Raw genomic sequence first — 18532 nt, 5'->3', positions numbered from 1 at the left:
ATCCAGAATGACGCATCAAATGACGTCAGCTTAACCACGAGTAAAGTGAGAAGAGTCGTGCGATAGTAAAGAACCCATGCGTCAATATTAAAGTCCATGCGACATTGATGCACGTCAGATCCGACATTAGGGGCATTATTAGCTGTCCTCCACTATGTAAACCCCTATATAAGGAGCCGAGCGATCTTGTATTGAGAGCGAGCTTTTTGAGAGTTTAGAGAAGTTATTTAGGAGAGAGAAAGATTATTTGCTTCCCAAGTTAGGGTTTTCTCATTACTTTATATCTAATTTGAAGATCTTAATGAATGTTCATACGATTGTCATGGAGTTCACTTAGGTTGTCCTATAAATTTTACTAAGGGTGTGGTTGTAGGATTTCCTGCAACTACACGAGATTGAAGAGAAGCCTCAAATCATGCCACATGTGCCTTTGATACGTTGGTGGCCTTACATTCTGCAATGGAATGGATAAAATAGCTTAATCACCTCCTTCGGTGTTCATATAGTGATTGTCAGCATTTGGTGGCAGCATGTTCAAGTGAGTTCAAAACATCAATAACTTAAAGTGTTAGAATATAGTCCTGTGAAGATCACCTCCTTGGGTGGCAACATCTTCACAGGATTATATTCTAACATAAAATAAAGATCTTGAACTATAGTCTATAAAAGAGTTTGAGGTTTTAAGGTTTCTAACAATATTTAGTTTGTACATATGCTAATTTTCTTTGCTTGATTTGTTAAATACTTTCTTTGTTCTTTTTTAATAGACTGGTTTCTATGCATAAATGTTTCAAAAAAATAGGATGGTTTCTTAATTAGGAAAGTCAAATGTTACTTAATTTTCTGGGACCACTTTTCTCTTAACTTCTTTTGATGACAAGTGTCATGGAGACCATTTCACTTTACTTCTTTTGCTGACAAGTGTCATGGGGACCATTTCACTTCATTTCTTTTATTGATAAGTGTCATGAAGATCACTTTCAATGATTGTTCTCTTAATTTCCTTAAATTTCTCTAAAAACAAAACCAGCCTATTAAAAAGGAACGCAAGGAGTAATCTTTTTTGCATAATCTACTTATGAATGTGGCTTTTGATCCACTGGTCGATGGACATATAAACCAGGTGAAGGTGGCTTTTGATTCAGTTATAGTCCTCACTGCATTTTCAACAAAGCCATTTCTTGTTAGTGTACTTTATTGTGTATCCATCAGAGCGAAATACGGCAGATTTTATGTGGAGGTTTCTAGACTGCAACATAACCTGGGTGACAAATTTTTCTAAAAAAGAAAGAAAACAGAAGACATTTGAAATCATTTCACACTCACAATGGACTCCTCATGGGTTCACAAACATGAAGTTATATATGGTTCTGCACACTGATGTTGCCTAATGAGCCGAAACCAAATCTCACATTTGAGAAATGAGAGTCATGATGAGAGAGTAATCCGTCGAAGAAATTCGGTTTCGTAAAGCCCATTTAGGGCCATGAAATGTTTCCCGTTTCTTGAGCCTTAAGTTGCCATTCCAGACCACGAGTCAGTCAGTGCCAACTGCCAAGTCTCATCGCATGGGTATAGCGGAACAAATCTTATTATGGTTGAGAAGAAAGTATTCCCTAACCTCTCCAATTGATGTTCTTAGTTAGATTGCTGAAACAGTTACTGAAGAATACCAGATAATCTATACAGAAAAAGGACTACTGCTACTTCATCAAAAAATTATTGAAATTAGGTAAGACGCATGCATGATACATAGAAGAACTCCGAAGATGTTCCATCCCAGGCGGCACTTGGGAAGAATGAAAAACTTGTCTATATAAGCATGAAATTTTTGATGAATTATTTGAATAAACAGTTACAAATAAGATAATCTGAAAGCTACAATGACTGCTATATAACAAAGAAAAGAATGGTGACCCCAATATAAGGTTAATATACGTTTTGGCTTATTGGTGCCGAGGGAGCACCAAAAGCAAACCAACTACATAAAATTCGTCAATAAATATTTTTGACAAACCCGATTTCCATAATTTGTGAGATTCCCTTTATAAATCGGCTTATACTTATGTCCTTCAACTATTGATAGTGCATAATCTATCTTGTAATGGCAGCTTAAGGAAGCGGTGAACCTACCGGTGCAACTATTGGTGAAACCACCTGTGCAGCTGTTGGTGGAACTTCCGGTGCGTCTGTTGGTGCAACTGTGGTTGAGACTACAGGTGCAGCTGTTGGTGGTACTACCGGTTCAACTGGTGGCGCAACTATGGGTGAAACTGCCGGTGCAGCTGTTGGTGGATCTATTGCTTCAACTGGTGGCGCACCTATGGGTGAAACTATGGGTGCTGCTGTTGGTGGCACTACCGGTTCAACTGGTGGCGCAACTATGGGTGAAACTTCCGGTGCAGCTGTTGGTGGAGCAGTGGGTGGCGCGCCTATGGGTGAAATTACGGGTGCAGCTGTTGGTGGAACTACCGGCGCTGCTGTTGGTGCAATTGTAGGCGGGGCTACAGGTGAAACTGTTGGAGGGGCAAACGCTGTTGCCCTACCACAAAGAAGAGCATTTGGTGGGATAACTTTTTCATCCCTAACTGATTCGACGGGTGAGTAAACACGAAGATAAAATTGTTGTCCAAGGTATTGACGTGCCCAGAACTCAGACCTTATATTCCACATGCCCACATTATCAAGTGGCACATAGATTGCCGTCCATGATTGGGGATATACCTGAACAGTGCAACGCGCAATTGCATCTATCAGATTATAGCGTTCTCTCTTTGATTCTGACCAAACTCCTGCATCCATACTGCATTCACATAAACCAATGTAACAAAGATAATTAGATAAATACGGACTGATGTATTGCAAATTTTAAATTTCTAATCATGAATGCTGAATCTCAATAATTCTACATATACAAGATATATACCGGAAAAAGTTAAATACTTACCCGACTACGAAGAACGAATATCCATCAATGTGATAACTTTGCACAGTGTTTTCGTTGTTTTCGAATATGATTTCAACAAAGGCTCTAAAATCGGCAGCCATTACAGATGTGTCAAGGTACATTGCTGTAGCAGGAGGGCTGTCTAGGATGCTACCAAGACGGAAAACACCTGGAATCTTGAAGTGGTCCGCAATTTTGAGAGGAGTATCAGCTGCGACGAAGGAGACACTATTTATTGCATACCTCTGTTTATTATCTACTAGAGCTGCTGAATTAGAAAGTCTAATAGTTCTGGTTATGTTGATCAGTCCGTAATGGTAAGAACCTTGTGGGTTTGGCCTTGGTCCACTTGCAGTCAAGTTAGTCCTAAACAAATACGATTAATGGAAATGGGTAAGAAAATAATTAAAGGTGTACGTTCACACGACACAGTATGAAATCAATGTAAATATAAATGTAATATACCTGATAGAGAGGGCTTGTTTGAGGGAAAAACTGATATCCGAGTTAGCAGGACCGCCATTGGGATCTACTGGTCCAGCTATTTTCCCATTGGAATTGCTATAACTAAAAAGAGCTGTGGCTTCAAGGCGGATGGTTGAAAATCGTGTAGTCACAACCATAAAATAGTCTTGTGGAAGTTGGTCGGCGGTCACTAGAACTGAATAAGATTGGCCAACATGAATGTCTAGCGATGTGTAGTTTGTCTGGAGTGTGTGTGTTCCTTCCACTTCAACTAATGTCATGTTGTGATTTTGGATCCTGATATTGAGAGAATTATGTAAACCCACATTGGAAATCCTGAACCTGTATGTTTTGCCTGAAAACGGAATTGATATGGATCCTTGTTAGTATTTCTTTAAAATGTGTATTTTAAACAAGTACAGTGAGTTTAGTTGTATTCTAAGGCAATGTATTGTACCTTGTTGGACGGTGTAGGTGACAGCATTGCTCCCAGGAGTGGGTTTTTTACCATTAATGAGGAGAGCACCTGGGAAAGGGGCTCTTTGGTTTTCAAGAATGGTTCTCAATCTCTGTAAAAAAAAACCGAAGAGTGCAGTTTCATCAAGTAATGTACAAGTGTACAACCATAATCAATGATATATTACGACTAGTGCAGTAAATGAAGCGTATGTAAGGTGATCGCTTTGGTAATTGTCTTGCAAATTTCAGTTTGGTTCTTTTGCAAATTGAAAATAAGAAGGGCACTAGGTGTGAAAGCTAAAAAGAAGGTTTACCTTGTGGTTAAGATCGTACCAATCACCAATGAGAACGGTGTGATCACCAGCTGGATTAGGGAAAGGAACTGGAATTCTTGGTCTGCTGAGAATCCTAATCCCACCAAACCCACCAGCAGCTTTGTGGAAAGAAAGTGAAGGATAGTAGAAGAAACTACCGATTTGATCTTTTACTTGTAGAGTGTATGTCCAATTTTGGCCTGGTGGAATTGGACAATTTGTTCCATAAACTCCATCTTGCCATGAACTCCTCCTCTGTTGTACTCCATTCCTGTATGCAGGCAAGTCAATTTGTAGTGTACAACCAAAAAAACCCTCCAGATCCGCACATTAGTTTCCGGTGACATGCTGTACTACTCAAGAAGCAGACTATTTTCCCCAGCGTGAAAAAAAGATCAACGCAATGATAAACAGAGTTAACATCTCTTCAGTCTAACCGACGATCACTCTAGCAGGAATTCATTTCTTATAAGCTCGAACAGGAGGCGTTTGAATAGTTTATTGACAATGTATAGTTAAATATTAGCCTGACTAAATGAACTATGTGCATACTGCACCTTATTAATTGGATGACTTTAGAACGTGCTTTGAATATGCTATTTTACACGATTTGTGTTGATAGTCGTGGAGTCGTGGATACTACTCATCTTGAATATAATAATGATAGTCAAAATGAAGAAATGACAAATCACAGACATCAAGTTGTAGCAAAAACAAAGAAAAGAAGAAAAAAGAAAAAAAAAAAAAAGGAGTAGGAGGGTTTAGCTAATCTAGGGTCGATAATTTTCACGATATACCTTAAAACATTCATGATATATCTGAAACAAATAGATTTATCTAAATCAAATATCATGCGAAAATCTTGCGTGATAATTTAACAAACACTAAATATTATGAAAATCACATAATATCTAAATCAAATATTATGTGAAAATCTTGCATAAAAATTTAACAAACACTTAAGACTCTAGAGAGGGAGATAGAGGTCTTACCATGAGAAAAGGAATGGTTCGTCTAAGTTGTTGAAAACGTTGATGATCAGATTATCATTTGTGACAGCATGAATATCAGGGCCAGGAAATTGGCCATTAACCAATATAACTTGTTGAGGAGAATCAATACTAATCACACCGTAAGTAACATTCCATTCAAAGAATCTGTAAGGATCTTCGGCATTTACAAATGCAAAAAGAACAACAACTGATAACAAAATCGTCACTAATCTAAGCGCAGACATAATTCTTATCTCTCTAGCGTGATCAAACAGTGGAACAGAGAGGGGAAAAAAGTGAGAGGTATGCAAAGAGAGACAGATAATTCTTTCTAAATGGTTTCCTCTACAATGAAGTTAAACTCGTATATTTATAGAGAGAAGATAGGAGGTGATAGTGGATTGGTGATAATGATAGACGGAAAATGGGTCATTTGTCCAAATATTTTTAAATCATGGTTCAAATGGACGAGTAAAAAATAGTTTGGGTAAAATGGCAAAAAAATATAGTAAGGATAGCTTAAATTTAAAAAATAGCAAGGATAAAACTGGATACATCCTGTGTAAATTAAAAATAAGAAAAAATATTTGAAAATGGGCAAGATGAAATTGGTTACGTCCTATCTATTTTTACATTTTTGTCCAGTTAAACAGTATCAAAATCTAACTGTCCATTTCAACCAGGAATTGTTGATTTTGGTCTTTTTAACCAATTTTGTGAAAATAGTTTGGATGAAATGGCAAAAAAAAAAATAGCAAGGATGAAACTGGATACATCCTGTGCAATTAAAAATAAGAAAAAATATCTGAAAATGGGCACGACGAAACTGGTTACATTCTGCCTATTTTTACATTTTTGTCCATTTAAACGGTATCAAAATCTAACTTACCATTTCACTTAAGAATTGTTGATTTTGGTCTTTTTAACCAATTTTGTGAATGATAGAACCGTGTTAAAAGTTGTCAAGTATTAGCTAGTGTCGGTACATGACCGAAGCTGGACAGAGAAAGCCGGAACTTATATGATTCTTAATGTTTTTGGCATACACAAGTTTGTAGTCTGAAAAGGAAATCATTGACATTTTGATTGTAATATAAACATTTATCGATCCAGCTCACAATTGAATACTTGGCTTAAGAAAGTCATTAAAAAAATGATAAAACTGAAACTAAATTAAGATCAATTCGCAAGATTCTTCATATCTTTTATATATGAGCATCGATAAATGGAGAACATTCTAAATATTAATAAAATCACGCATTTCACATTGTTGCACACATATACGTCAACACACTATAGAACTGTACATACTGCAGAGTGTATGGACCAATGCAGCTTAGTCCACTGTTAACATGTTACCATTAATTCCCTGAAACTATGGATCGCGCTATATGAAGTTCAACTAAGATTTATAAATATACTAGAAGAATTAATTTGTATTAGCAGCGCCGGTGAGTTTATTATGCTTTTAGCCAGCACAAGTTGCAATAGTTTAAGTCTCACTACTCGAGTTTGCCGATGCTTGTACCAGGCTTGATACTAAAATACTACACTGGTAATTAGAGCGAACTAGAGTTATAGCAAACAGAGATAACATGGTCTTCTGTCACATACATAGCACACTCTGGGACATGCAATAGCTTTTACCACACTGTGCACTCACTATAAATGTTTTGAGTCACATGGTTAATTACTGGGAAACCCAAGATTCAGTGGAATAGTGTATTTACTTAACGTGGGGTTCATAGCAGTTTTTGGCTGAAAACGGTAAATTGTAGATTACAATGAGAGACTTCGGGTCATGATACAGAAAGATCATATTTTGGTTTACAATAATTGGTCTTGATGATTTAACTTGCAGATTTTAGCTCACATGACAAATTATGGGTCAGTATGTAAATTTTAGGTACCGAGTTGGATCATTAAAAAAACTTGGGTCACCTGATAGATTTTTAGTAATAGTCTAGTAGTCATGGATTGTTGGTCACTTAGCACCTACGATATCAACTCTGGTTCGAAATGTAGATTTCAGTCCTAAAAGATATGGGTTACGATGACATATTTGAACAAATCTGTGAGATATTCTCTGTTGGCCACATTTATAGTCATGCCAGCACGATATAGTACGTTGTTTTCATCCATTATAATAGTGGTTTTCTCGAACTTCTCCGGTGAACATAGAATTATGTAAAATTAATTCAAATCAATCAACATGGTGGCATTAAATCTCAATTGGCAATGCCCTAAGCTATCCATTCGGGTGGGCACTCGTTCATATTAATCGACCCACAAAATATTCACAAGATAAAAAAGAAGCAGTTTTTTGGTTAATTAGGCCTTGAATTTGGATTCTTGTGTTTAAAAGACAAGTAAATTGTTAGTAAGAAAACTAACATCTTCTAGCTTGGTCTAAAAGACAGTTTTAGGCCTTTCAAGTGTGGAAGTATTTCACCCAAATATCATCTTCTAGCTTGGTATCAGGCTCTCGATTCAAAATCCGGCTTCCGCACCTATCCTAAAATCTATACAAAAAAAAAACAAATCCAAACAATGTCAGAGGTTACAACTAATCTACGCCAGGTTTAAATCCATCACCTTGTTACTTTGAAACATACTGGCACTGATCATGTATTGTGGAAGGCTCAGTTCAAGCCTATACTGAAAGGCTATGACCTAACAGGTTTTATCAATGGATCAAAAGAAAAACCACCAAGAAATCTACCAGAAAGTGAGGATGTTAATCCTGCGTTTACAGTATATGAGCACCAAGACTCTTTGATCGTTGGTTGGTTGAATTCTACCTTGACTCCTGAAGTTCTCAGTGTAGTTGCAGAACTTGATACTGCACCAAGAGATATGGGATACCTTGGAGTCTGAGTTTGCTCCGAAAAAATTTGCTCACCAGATGAATTTAAAGAGACAACTCCATAATCTGCACAAAGGTAATAAGACTTTGAAGGTGTATTTAAATGATGCTAAGCGTTTATTTGATCAGCTTGCAGCCACAGGATACACCGTACCTGCTCATGAGAAAAAGCAATCCATTTGCAATGGATCAAATCATACATATGACCCAATTGTTACAACATTGAGTACTGCTGAAACAATGGACATATCAACCTTCGTCACTCATCTTCTGGCATTTCAGATGAGGCTAGAACATCAGATATCTCAGATGCAAGAACCAGTTGCCAACTATGTCAGTTCTTCCTCGTCATCTACAGGCAGACCTGCACCAAGAGGAGTTCCAAATCCATCAACAGGACCAAATCCGCCAAAGTATGGGAGAAGGCTAGTGCGCTTGGTACAATTGAATATCTCAGTGATGTTGGCCTTTTCCATCTCAAAGATGTAATTTTTAAGTGTTTCTTGCATTCGAACAGTTTGTTCCTTGTATTAATTGATGCAATTCAGGTATTCCTTATCGTTTGATTAATCATACACCTTTAAGCGAAATGTACCACTAACTTATTGATTTTTGTCCAATCCAAGTATGAATAATTCAGTTGATATGTGGTTGAGTGTTTGATCCCTTGTTTTGGGTCTTATTTGAAATCCAATGGCATCATGGATAAGCAAATGTGTTTGATTCCTTAATTTTGATTAATTTACTTGTTTTATGGATGTTTTGATGGTGAGTGTGATGGATTTATCACTTAAGATCACGAATAGTTTATACTATTTTTGCACGTGAGTTTTAGGATAAACCTAAATTTTTCTACAAAATACACAAAATGCACCCGAGTGCATAATGAATATTTTGATAGGAAATATATTTTGGTCAGGTTGCATCCGAGTATATATTATATATTTTTTTTGATATTTTTGTAGTTTCGCTTGTTTTGCTTCTTTAATACCTATTTTGGTGGATGTTTTGATGGCGGAGTATATGATGGTAATGGTGGTGGATTTATTGCTCGAGATCATGAACTAGTGATTTTGGTAATGTTAAATCTAGATTTATCCCTGAATTGGACAAGATGCACCTGAGTGCATAATTTAATTCTGACTGGAAATAGGTTTTAGCTGGTTGCACTCGAGTGCATAATGTATTTTTATTTTTTTGATTTTTATAGGAAAAATGTTCTGGCAGGTTGCACCTGGGTGCATAATGCATATTCTTATAGAAAATAAATTTTGGCCAAGTTGCACCTGGGTGCATAATACATATTTTTACAAGAAATAAATTTTGGCCAGGTTGCACCTGGTGCATAATGTATACTCGGCCTGGTTTTAAATATTTTGAATTTCATATCACAATGGATCTTGTTTTGTAGAGATTTTCGAGCCGTTTCCAATACTATAAATTTTATTAAAATTAGACTTATATGGAATAAATAGGAGAGAGAAAAATGATATGATAAAGGATATAATTCAAAACAAATGGTATATATATGACTAAATTTTTATGTGTCTTTTTTACCTATAATTTACATGTCCATTACTACCAAGCTTTATGGGTTTTGGCCAATGACCCATTTTCCCGAAAAAAAAGTGTTTGACCAACTGATGTGTTAAAATAATTTTTTTTCATCTACCCAAAAAGCAGTGACACGTGACGAAATGACAAGATGACACCTATAGTGTAAGAATGACACGTATAGTAAGAAAGAATAATAAACATTGATAAAAGAAAGATGTATCCGGTGTCCGAAGGAAAACCATTGTGAAATTTAGAAGTTTGTATCACTGAAGAGAAGTAAACAATTTACAAACATTTAACAGTGTTAATGGAGAATAGGGGATGTGTACATATCATCGGTCGAAAGAATGAAACAGAGAAGAAGAAGAATCATGTAATTAAACAGAAAGGAAAAGGAATAGTCAAATCATCAGCATCAGTGCTCGGGAATAGGAGGAAGAAGAAGTTGTTGATAAAAAGGGTTTTTGATTATTTAACTTCTGATTCTTATTTGTATGCTCCTTTGTTGCATCATCCTGCTAATGCTGGTTCCCATAATTCTTTGCTGCCCAATACAGGTATATCTTTCAACCTTTCTAATTTAATTTCTTCTTTTGATGATATTTTTGTTGGGGGTTTTATGTACTTGTTTATACTTGTGTTGTTTATGTACTTGTTTTTCTATTTGCTAGCTTAGCTTTAAAACATAGTTTTTGTGCATATATGCATGTGGCTCTTGGGATTTAGATTTGGTTCTGGCTGGGCTCTGAATCAGAACATTAATTTGCTATTTGTAATACGATAATCAGCAAGAACATTGGTTGTAAAAAAAATAAAAAAAAAACTTTGGATGATAATTACAGTCAACGGCGGGTAGACAAGTCAAATGTTTGATCACGGCTCATAAGTGGAATTGGAGACTTCTAGAACCCTGCCCTGTGGTAAAGATGGTCATTATAGGACCCAAAAATCAAAATAATGTTTTACGATATTGAACTGGAGTATAAGAGGCTACGAAGCTTTACTTTGGTACCATTTTGTTTTCTTGCATTCGCAATAAAATGATTGATGTAAATAGTTAAAATCAAGCAGCCTGAAAATTTCTCGCCTAGGAAGTACTACAGACAAGGTCTTTTTACTAAAACATGGCTGGGTATACCTTTGGCTTTAAATCTAGTGATGCTTCATCCTTGTTGCAGGACCTCTTGATTACATCAAACGAGTCACCTCAAAAATCCTAACCAGACCAACGACAGAGAAAGATCAACAAGTGAGCGACCAGGGACACCACCAAGCAATAGGTGATGATCATCATCCAGAGAATTTAGTTGAACAGGAGGATGATGAAGCCATCAATGTCAATCAACCTGAAGCTGAAGTTCATGGTGTTGGACGTGAAGAGGCAATTGGGCACCCTGAAATCGTGAAGCGCATTGTGCACCAAAGTGATGTCTTGTTGTCCAGGGCAGGGCGTTGTGTTGACAATTCTAAAGACTTCCTCCTCACTCATAAGTCTAGCAAAGAAATTGGCCGCTCTATCAAATGCTAAATTCTAAAAAACGGGAACCTATTTGCTAACAAACTGGTGTACTTGCTTGTTTATGTATTCTCTAAAAGGTTTATATGTTAACATACTGCCTTCTTGGTGGTTGATTATTACTGTTATTCACACAGACAAATGTTAAAAATCCTTGTTGGTGAGTGTTATTGTAAAGATCAAGTTAAAGATTGGTTGAATTTTGCACTTGCATTACATTGGTTCTTTAGTAGTAAAATGTTTGGTATTGGGATGTACCAAAATCTGTAGACATGATAGTGTGAAAGATCTGGGCTTTGTTAAAGATCTGGGCTTCAACAAAAACCAAAACTAACAGAGCCTTCACTTCCAAATTCGGATCATACCATTCTCCTGGATACTCAGGTCTACCTCCCATATAGTCGGCAACAGTTCCCTCATCGACTTGATAATCATCTGTTGCATCAGCCATCACTCACTGATCAGCTTCCCGCTTTACTTAAAGAAAAAAATCAAAAGTTGGGAGATTCCTGTATATCTATGTATATAAAAGAGAGACTAGTTGCTCACCTGTATAACAATCCGATCCAATTAATGTAAGGGAAAATTGGGAAAATGCCCCAATATGGGGTGCAATGTTGGAAATCTGCCCCAACGTCAAAAATAGTTGGAAAAATGCCCCATTCCGTTAAAATTGCCATCCAACCCAGTTAAGTCACATGTGTATGACAACCATCACCACCAGAACCACCACTAAACCGACGCCACCACCACCCGAACCTTAAACCTTGAACCCTAAACCTTGAATCCTGAATTTTGAACCCCAAACCCTGAATTCTGAAGGATATATTTGGCTTTTTTTTCGCATGTATAAGCTCACACATGTGACTTAACTGGATTTCTAACGGAATGGGGCATTTTTCCAACTTTTTAAATGTTGGGGCAGATTTCCAACATTGCACCGGGTTTTGGGGCATTTTTCCAATTCTCCCATAATGTAACTCAACCACAACGAACATCTGGTTGGTTTGTCCTATAATTTCTGTTACTAATTTGTCAAAATTACTTGGGTGTCAATGACTCAGATGTGTCAGGGAACTGATTTACGTCGAACAGTCTTGTAAGAATGTCCAAGTTCGGTTCATGGTTCTTTTGCCTGGCCGATGGAGTTCAATTCAGGTTTTTCATTTTTCATTGAATCCGTTTTGCCCATCCACATGTCCAGATGACTTTGGTTTAGTTTTAGCACATTAAAGTTTCAAATCCCTACCGGCCTTGAGTTTCCTTTTCTTCTTCTTTTTTTTCCTTCTCAATATGCAACCTAGCTAGATATGGAAGCATTCTTACTAATTTTGAGAAGTCGAAATAGGAAATCACCTATTTGAGAACAGAAACAGTTGCGGGAACAACCTTGTTCTCTAATCACCTATATGGAAGCATTCTTCACTCACTGTCTACTGGCTCCAACAACTGGTTTAACAAACCTCCGGCTATGTTAATTGCCAAGCCTTACCTTGTTGGTACAAACTGTTTGGATTTTCTATGTTGTTGAAGTATTTGAATCCAAGTATGTTTGGAAGATTTTAAGATTTTGCAGTATGTTTGGAAGATTTATAAGGCAGGATTACAAGTATGTTTGGAAGATAAGATTTTAGGATTACTGTAAACTTGATTTACAGTAAAACTCTTCCTAGGACAGCAAAGTTTTCCAGAATTTGATTAGAGAACATATTCTAGTAATAAACATCTATATATGGCCGGACCAAAGTAGATATAAAAGAAGAAAATTCAACGCAATACTGCAAACACATTCACATCCCCTTTACCTAACATGAAAATCGTCAACTATGATAGAGAAATCGTCAACCCAGACTTGTTCATACCAGAGTTAGTGTTGCTAGAAATTTTCCGATATCTTCCATTAGAACCCGTGTACAAGTTCATGTGCGTCTCTAAGGTATGGTTTTCTCTTCTGACTAAAACACTCGAAACTTTGTGTGCAACCCATTATGCCTTTTATGACGGACATCTTGCAGTTGCATCAACTGATCTTCTCTCGTCCAATTTTGCATATGATGGCTTCTCTTTCAAATCCATTCACTCCAAAATTCGAAATAAATTATGTCTTGTTGGTTCTAGTAACGGTTTGGTTCTTTTTGTAATAAAAAGTTGGTGGACTTACAGTTGCTATGTTTATAATCCACGCACAAAAAGAATATCGGATATGATTCCAAATCCTGGGGAAGAATACGACAGGGGTACGGTATTTTTACATGGTTTTATTTGTCAATCATCCGACAGATCATCATTCAGTTCCACTAGTAATAGAAGTACTTTCATGGTCGTGCGAATTAAAGAATTCGACAACACATTAGAAAACTGTTATGGTGGAAATCCACCAACCGAATGCAAAATTCAAGTATTCTGTTCTGATTTGGGTGAATGGTGCGTCTATGAAATCTCAAGTCCTCCTGAAGTCACTTGGGAAATGTGTTACAAGACTACTGTACGTGATGGTTTCTACTTACGGCAACCTATCTTCCGATGATAGACATAGATACTGCAGTGAAAATATTCTGATTACCAATACGAGAGGTTTGAAGGAGAACGTCGAAATAGAATCATAGCTTATGATCTGAACAAAAAGGAAGAACAAGATGTTAAGCAACGTCAATGCAAGTTAATTGATTTTCCCAAGGGAAGAGACGAAGAAGATTATCTACATCAGTGTCTTGGAGAATCAGGAGAGCTCATATGTTACAACCAACTTCAGCGAAAATCGATGACATTGTTTATTTTGGTGAATGATCAAACATCGCATACACCAGTATGGGAGCTGGTTCACAAGATTGAGTTACAGAATATGTTGGCATGTGATAATGATAGATGGTTTAATGAGGACTACTTATGTCTTGACAACAGTACTTTCCCATTAGCTTTTCATCCTGTCAGTAGACATGTTGTGTTACTGGCATACAGTAATGCATACATATTGGCCTTAAACGCCCTGACTAACAGATTTGATGTGCTAAAGAGACCTCCTACAGAAGTACTAGATGCCTACCCTTGGCTTAGAAGCGACTTACCACTTGTGTTGACACCAAGGCCGACAACAATTACACGATTTCTACAACAACGACAATCTTCTAAGAGAAAAACTAAGTTGAGGTCTTAGTTCTTATATCGGTTTTTTATTGGATCACTTGGTTTAACACTCTCATGCATGGTAGCAAATTGTACATCTTGTTATTAGTATTTTTTTAATTTATTGATTAAACTTTTGATTACGTCTATACCGACTATATATCTAACAAGTTCTGTAAGCCCGTGCAAATGCACGGGCAAGTTAATAAGTAATAACCCAAAAATCCATCTTTCCATTACCATTCAAGACATTTGTAGGAAGTAAACATAATGGTAGTAATCGAACTCAGAAATGATAATTTTCGAGGCTACACTGTATTTCAAAGAGTATGTACATACATAATGCGTTCCATAATGGGTCTTACCTTTTTGATTGAGTAAAGGGGATGAAAAAGAGGGGTTTGCTGTAATGGTATCTGTTAAGGATCGAGCAAGAGAGAGGAGAGCATAAACGCGGAAGCGTAAAAGACTACATTGATAATAATTCGGTGTGTTAATTTTCATGGCTTAATAGCCTATTTATATTGTTCACAAACTTGACGACCACTCAAGGTACTTACCTAATAAAATCAAACTCTAAACACAGACACTTTCCTAACATAAACCAAACTCTAAAATAGAACTCTTTTAGAACTCTCTTGAAGTATAACTCCAACTAACCTAAATTATATTCCTAATTATAGTCTCCTATATTATTTCCTAATACCCTCCCTCAAGATGGAGCATGTAGACCACGAATGCCCATCTTGGACAAAATAAATTTAACTTCGGTTTTATTCTTTCTTCTTTTTTTTCAACGCTTTTGCGGAAAAAAAAAATCTTCAGATCATAGTTTAAGGACGTTTCGGTCCTCTTCGTAGTTTAAGGACATTTCGGTCCCCTTCGTAGTTTAAGGATATTACGGTCCCATCTTCGTAGTTTAAGGACAATTCGGTCCTCTTCGTAGTTTAAGGACATTACGGTCCCATCTTCGTAGTTTAAGGACATTTCGGTCCCATCTTCGAAAGAATACTTCTTGTACTCTTGTTTTCTTGGTTTCTTCGATAGAATACTTTTTGTACTCTCTCAACAACTCATAGGATTTTAACCTACTATTGTTGTTCTTTTTCTTATCACCTCTTGGTGATTGGTTTTTTTTTTTTTTTCACAACATGAATGTTGTTTCTTCTTCTCTCTTGTTCCAGTCACGCACTTCTCACGAAACCTTCACACTTCTTTGTTCTTCAAGATTCTCTCACAATCTTGTCGTCTTTACAAAGCCTGCCACACTTTGTAGGATCTCTAAGTTTCTGCCACAAACTCTTCAACCACATTTCACTTCTTCCAACATGTTGAACAGCTTTCTGCAACACCTCTAACAGAAACTATCACACTTCTTTACTGTTATATCACCATTGTCACACTTACTCACAATCTGTAACACTTCTGTAACAGTTCGACAGCAACAGTTCTTCTGCAACTGTAACACTAATATTTGTAACACCCATTCTGTTACTATTTCCCAGTAACACTTCTGTCCAACTGTGAGAATTATGCAGTCACGCTTCTGTATCATCAGCAGAATCAACCAACTGCTTCTTTGTCCAAACTTGAACTCAAGCTTCCCTGTTTTGCTACTCGAACTTCTATATCTCGTCTAATGAGTACCAACTCCATGGCCGATTACAGCGAACCTTCATCAGCCATTCACTGCCAAGCTCCTTCACGAGTTTGAATCTCACGTACCGAACTTCCTTTTTATGTTGACTTCTAAAAATAGTTCAATCAACCCATGTTTCCTTGTTAACTTCGATTCACGTCAGAACCCTAACTTTTTTTTTTCTTTTTCTTTTGAAACTCTCGTTTCGTCCCTCCGTGTAGACTCACACGGATAAAGCTTGCACCAGGTCTTGGAGCAGCAACATAGGTCTTTCTTCTATAGAACCCTCGTTATCACCACGACTTCTCGAGCTCCAACATCTTCTTCTTATCATCACAGCAATACCGTCTTCTTGCTGTTTCCTAATCCATATCAACACCTTCCAAACTCTGTTTTCTCGGCTAAAGCTACTCATCTCTGTTCTTACGAAAATGGCAGCAGCAAGCCATCATATCTTTCCTGCTCAATATTGCAGGACTATCACCAAGCATCAACAGCTTAGCACTTTTTTTTTTTTCTCACAAGCCCTTGATCAATCCTTCGCAACAACTCACCATCTCGTTAGAGTTCTTCTCAGTTGAAACTTCACGTTTTTTTTTTCTCGGACCAAACTTTTGTCCAATTAATCTTCAAATAACAGCAGCCAGCATCGCCCCTTCATAACTTGTTGTATCTGCAAGCTGTTTTCGGTCCCTGTTTCACCATCTGAGATGCATCTCTTCGGCTCAATTACGTACACCAACACGACTTTAACAAGTCTTCTTTTGCAGCCTTCTCGTTCAGGAAAAAACTCAACTACGAACGGCAGCAACTTTTTTTTTTTTTTTTTTTTTTTACCCTAAAACGAAAAACAATAGAACTTCTCTAACTCTTTCTTCTTCTCCTCTCTCTTCCTCTCACCTCGCTCTGATACCATGTTAAGGATCGAGCAAGAGAGAGGAGAGCATAAACGCGGAAGCGTAAAAGACTACATTGATAATAATTCGGTGTGTTAATTTTCATGGCTTAATAGCCTATTTATATTGTTCACAAACTTGACGACCACTCAAGGTACTTACCTAATAAAATCAAACTCTAAACACAGACACTTTCCTAACATAAACCAAACTCTAAAATAGAACTCTTTTAGAACTCTCTTGAAGTATAACTCCAACTAACCTAAATTATATTCCTAATTATAGTCTCCTATATTATTTCCTAATAGTATCGGTTCACGTACCTTATTTATGCAAGTGAAGAGTCCTGTCAATAAAGATTGAAGGCGTGTACCCGATATTTGCAACTTGTTAAAGCCAAAAGGCATGCGGAGTGGCTTAAGACCACAAACAGATCATGTGAAAATAAGATTATGAACCACAAATTGTTTAAAGGGACTGAAGAATGTATCATAACAAAGAACCAAATATCCAAAAGAAGAAGAGTTATAAACCTCAAACTTAATAGTAAGTTCTTGTTGTAACCAATATGAAGGTGTTCAGATTGTTGAGATACGGAGTCGGAGGCAATGAAGTGGAGACATAAGTAAAAAGGACATGGAGAAGCTGCTCAGTCATGAAAAATTATACTTGACACCGTCGAAGCTGCACCACCAGAATGCTTGCCTGAAAAGGTATCATCGTAACCAATATGATTGTGAACTGCATGATACTTTTTACACAATTATATGTCGGTTTCAAAACCAAGAAAGGTATCATCGTAACCCTAGATAACAGTGTTTTCTTAGACCCACTGGATATCACTCACTCAGAGCATGATCACAAAATGAAATGTGTATGCCAACTCCCAAGTACCATGGTTTTTTCTAATTTGCCTGTCCTGGACTCCGCAGATGACATCTAATTAGACAAAATGAATTAGTATGATTCTTTTATAGAGAATTGTGAACTAAAATGAAATTTATACATACCTCGAGTTTGATTCGAAATAACTACACGGGGTTAGTCCTCGAGGGATTTGCTGTGAAGAAAGTACATTTTCACAGATACTCTAGGCAGTCGCTCTGTTGTGAAAAAGATTAGATTAACAAAGACTTATTAATGTTATCAACCAAAAAAGATAATTCCATAATTGATCTTCCTATTTCTTCTACCTTTTTGAAGATGTACGGTATCTGTTATCTTTCTCCATTTATTTGCTTTTACCTCCATTATTGGTTTTGTTTCCCACAACATACGTACCGTTCCTGCGTTTTTCTACTTATTCAACAAAACCTCCCTTCGTATATTCTCCTTTGATGTTGATACCGTTCTAAAACAGTAAATGATGATACCGTTCTAAAACACTAATTGATAACATAACATCTACATTTTAAAGACAAAAAGAAAACAGAACATGACATCTAAATTCTTGAGAACAACTTTCGATGAATTTTTTTTCAATATGATTCTTACTAAAATTTACCCTAATTGAATACTGAACTGAATATGTCTTCTGCTTTTTTCATTAACATGTCGTCATCATCATGTAACTAAGAATTTTTTATTGCATGAAGAGAGTACACAATTTAAATACCCTTCGAGCCTCGCTTAGTTCCATCGAATCAGATGTTAACCTTCATCTATTTTTGATTCTTGCACGGTATCATGGCTAAAAATAGCCGTCCCCTCTATGTCATTTTATCGAACATCTACATTAATACTGCAATTATTTACTGC

At 36.7% G+C, this 18532-nt stretch overlaps 2 protein-coding genes across 2 annotated transcripts; one reads left to right on the top strand and one right to left on the bottom strand.

The window, feature by feature from the left end:
- Positions 1 to 1817: 1817 nt before the first annotated feature.
- LOC113354507 (L-ascorbate oxidase homolog) lies at positions 1818 to 5502 on the bottom strand. The gene is made up of 6 exons (XM_026597821.1): positions 5178 to 5502; positions 4186 to 4456; positions 3870 to 3981; positions 3413 to 3767; positions 2948 to 3313; positions 1818 to 2803 (listed from the first exon to the last, which is right to left on the bottom strand). Exons 1-6 carry the CDS (start codon positions 5420 to 5422, stop codon positions 2113 to 2115), a joined length of 2040 nt encoding a protein of 679 aa, XP_026453606.1. The 5' UTR covers positions 5423 to 5502; the 3' UTR covers positions 1818 to 2112.
- A 4349-nt stretch (positions 5503 to 9851) lies between these two features.
- Positions 9852 to 11229, top strand: LOC113354506. Its single transcript, XM_026597820.1, has 2 exons — positions 9852 to 10157; positions 10779 to 11229. The coding sequence occupies exons 1-2, from the start codon at positions 9908 to 9910 to the stop codon at positions 11126 to 11128; spliced, it is 600 nt and encodes a 199-aa protein (XP_026453605.1). The 5' UTR covers positions 9852 to 9907; the 3' UTR covers positions 11129 to 11229.
- Positions 11230 to 18532: the final 7303 nt, after the last annotated feature.

Source organism: Papaver somniferum, chromosome 2 (genome assembly GCF_003573695.1).
Source record: "Papaver somniferum cultivar HN1 chromosome 2, ASM357369v1, whole genome shotgun sequence".
Classification (NCBI taxonomy): Eukaryota; Viridiplantae; Streptophyta; class Magnoliopsida; order Ranunculales; family Papaveraceae; genus Papaver; species Papaver somniferum.
This window is presented reverse-complemented; position numbering and strand designations above follow the sequence as displayed.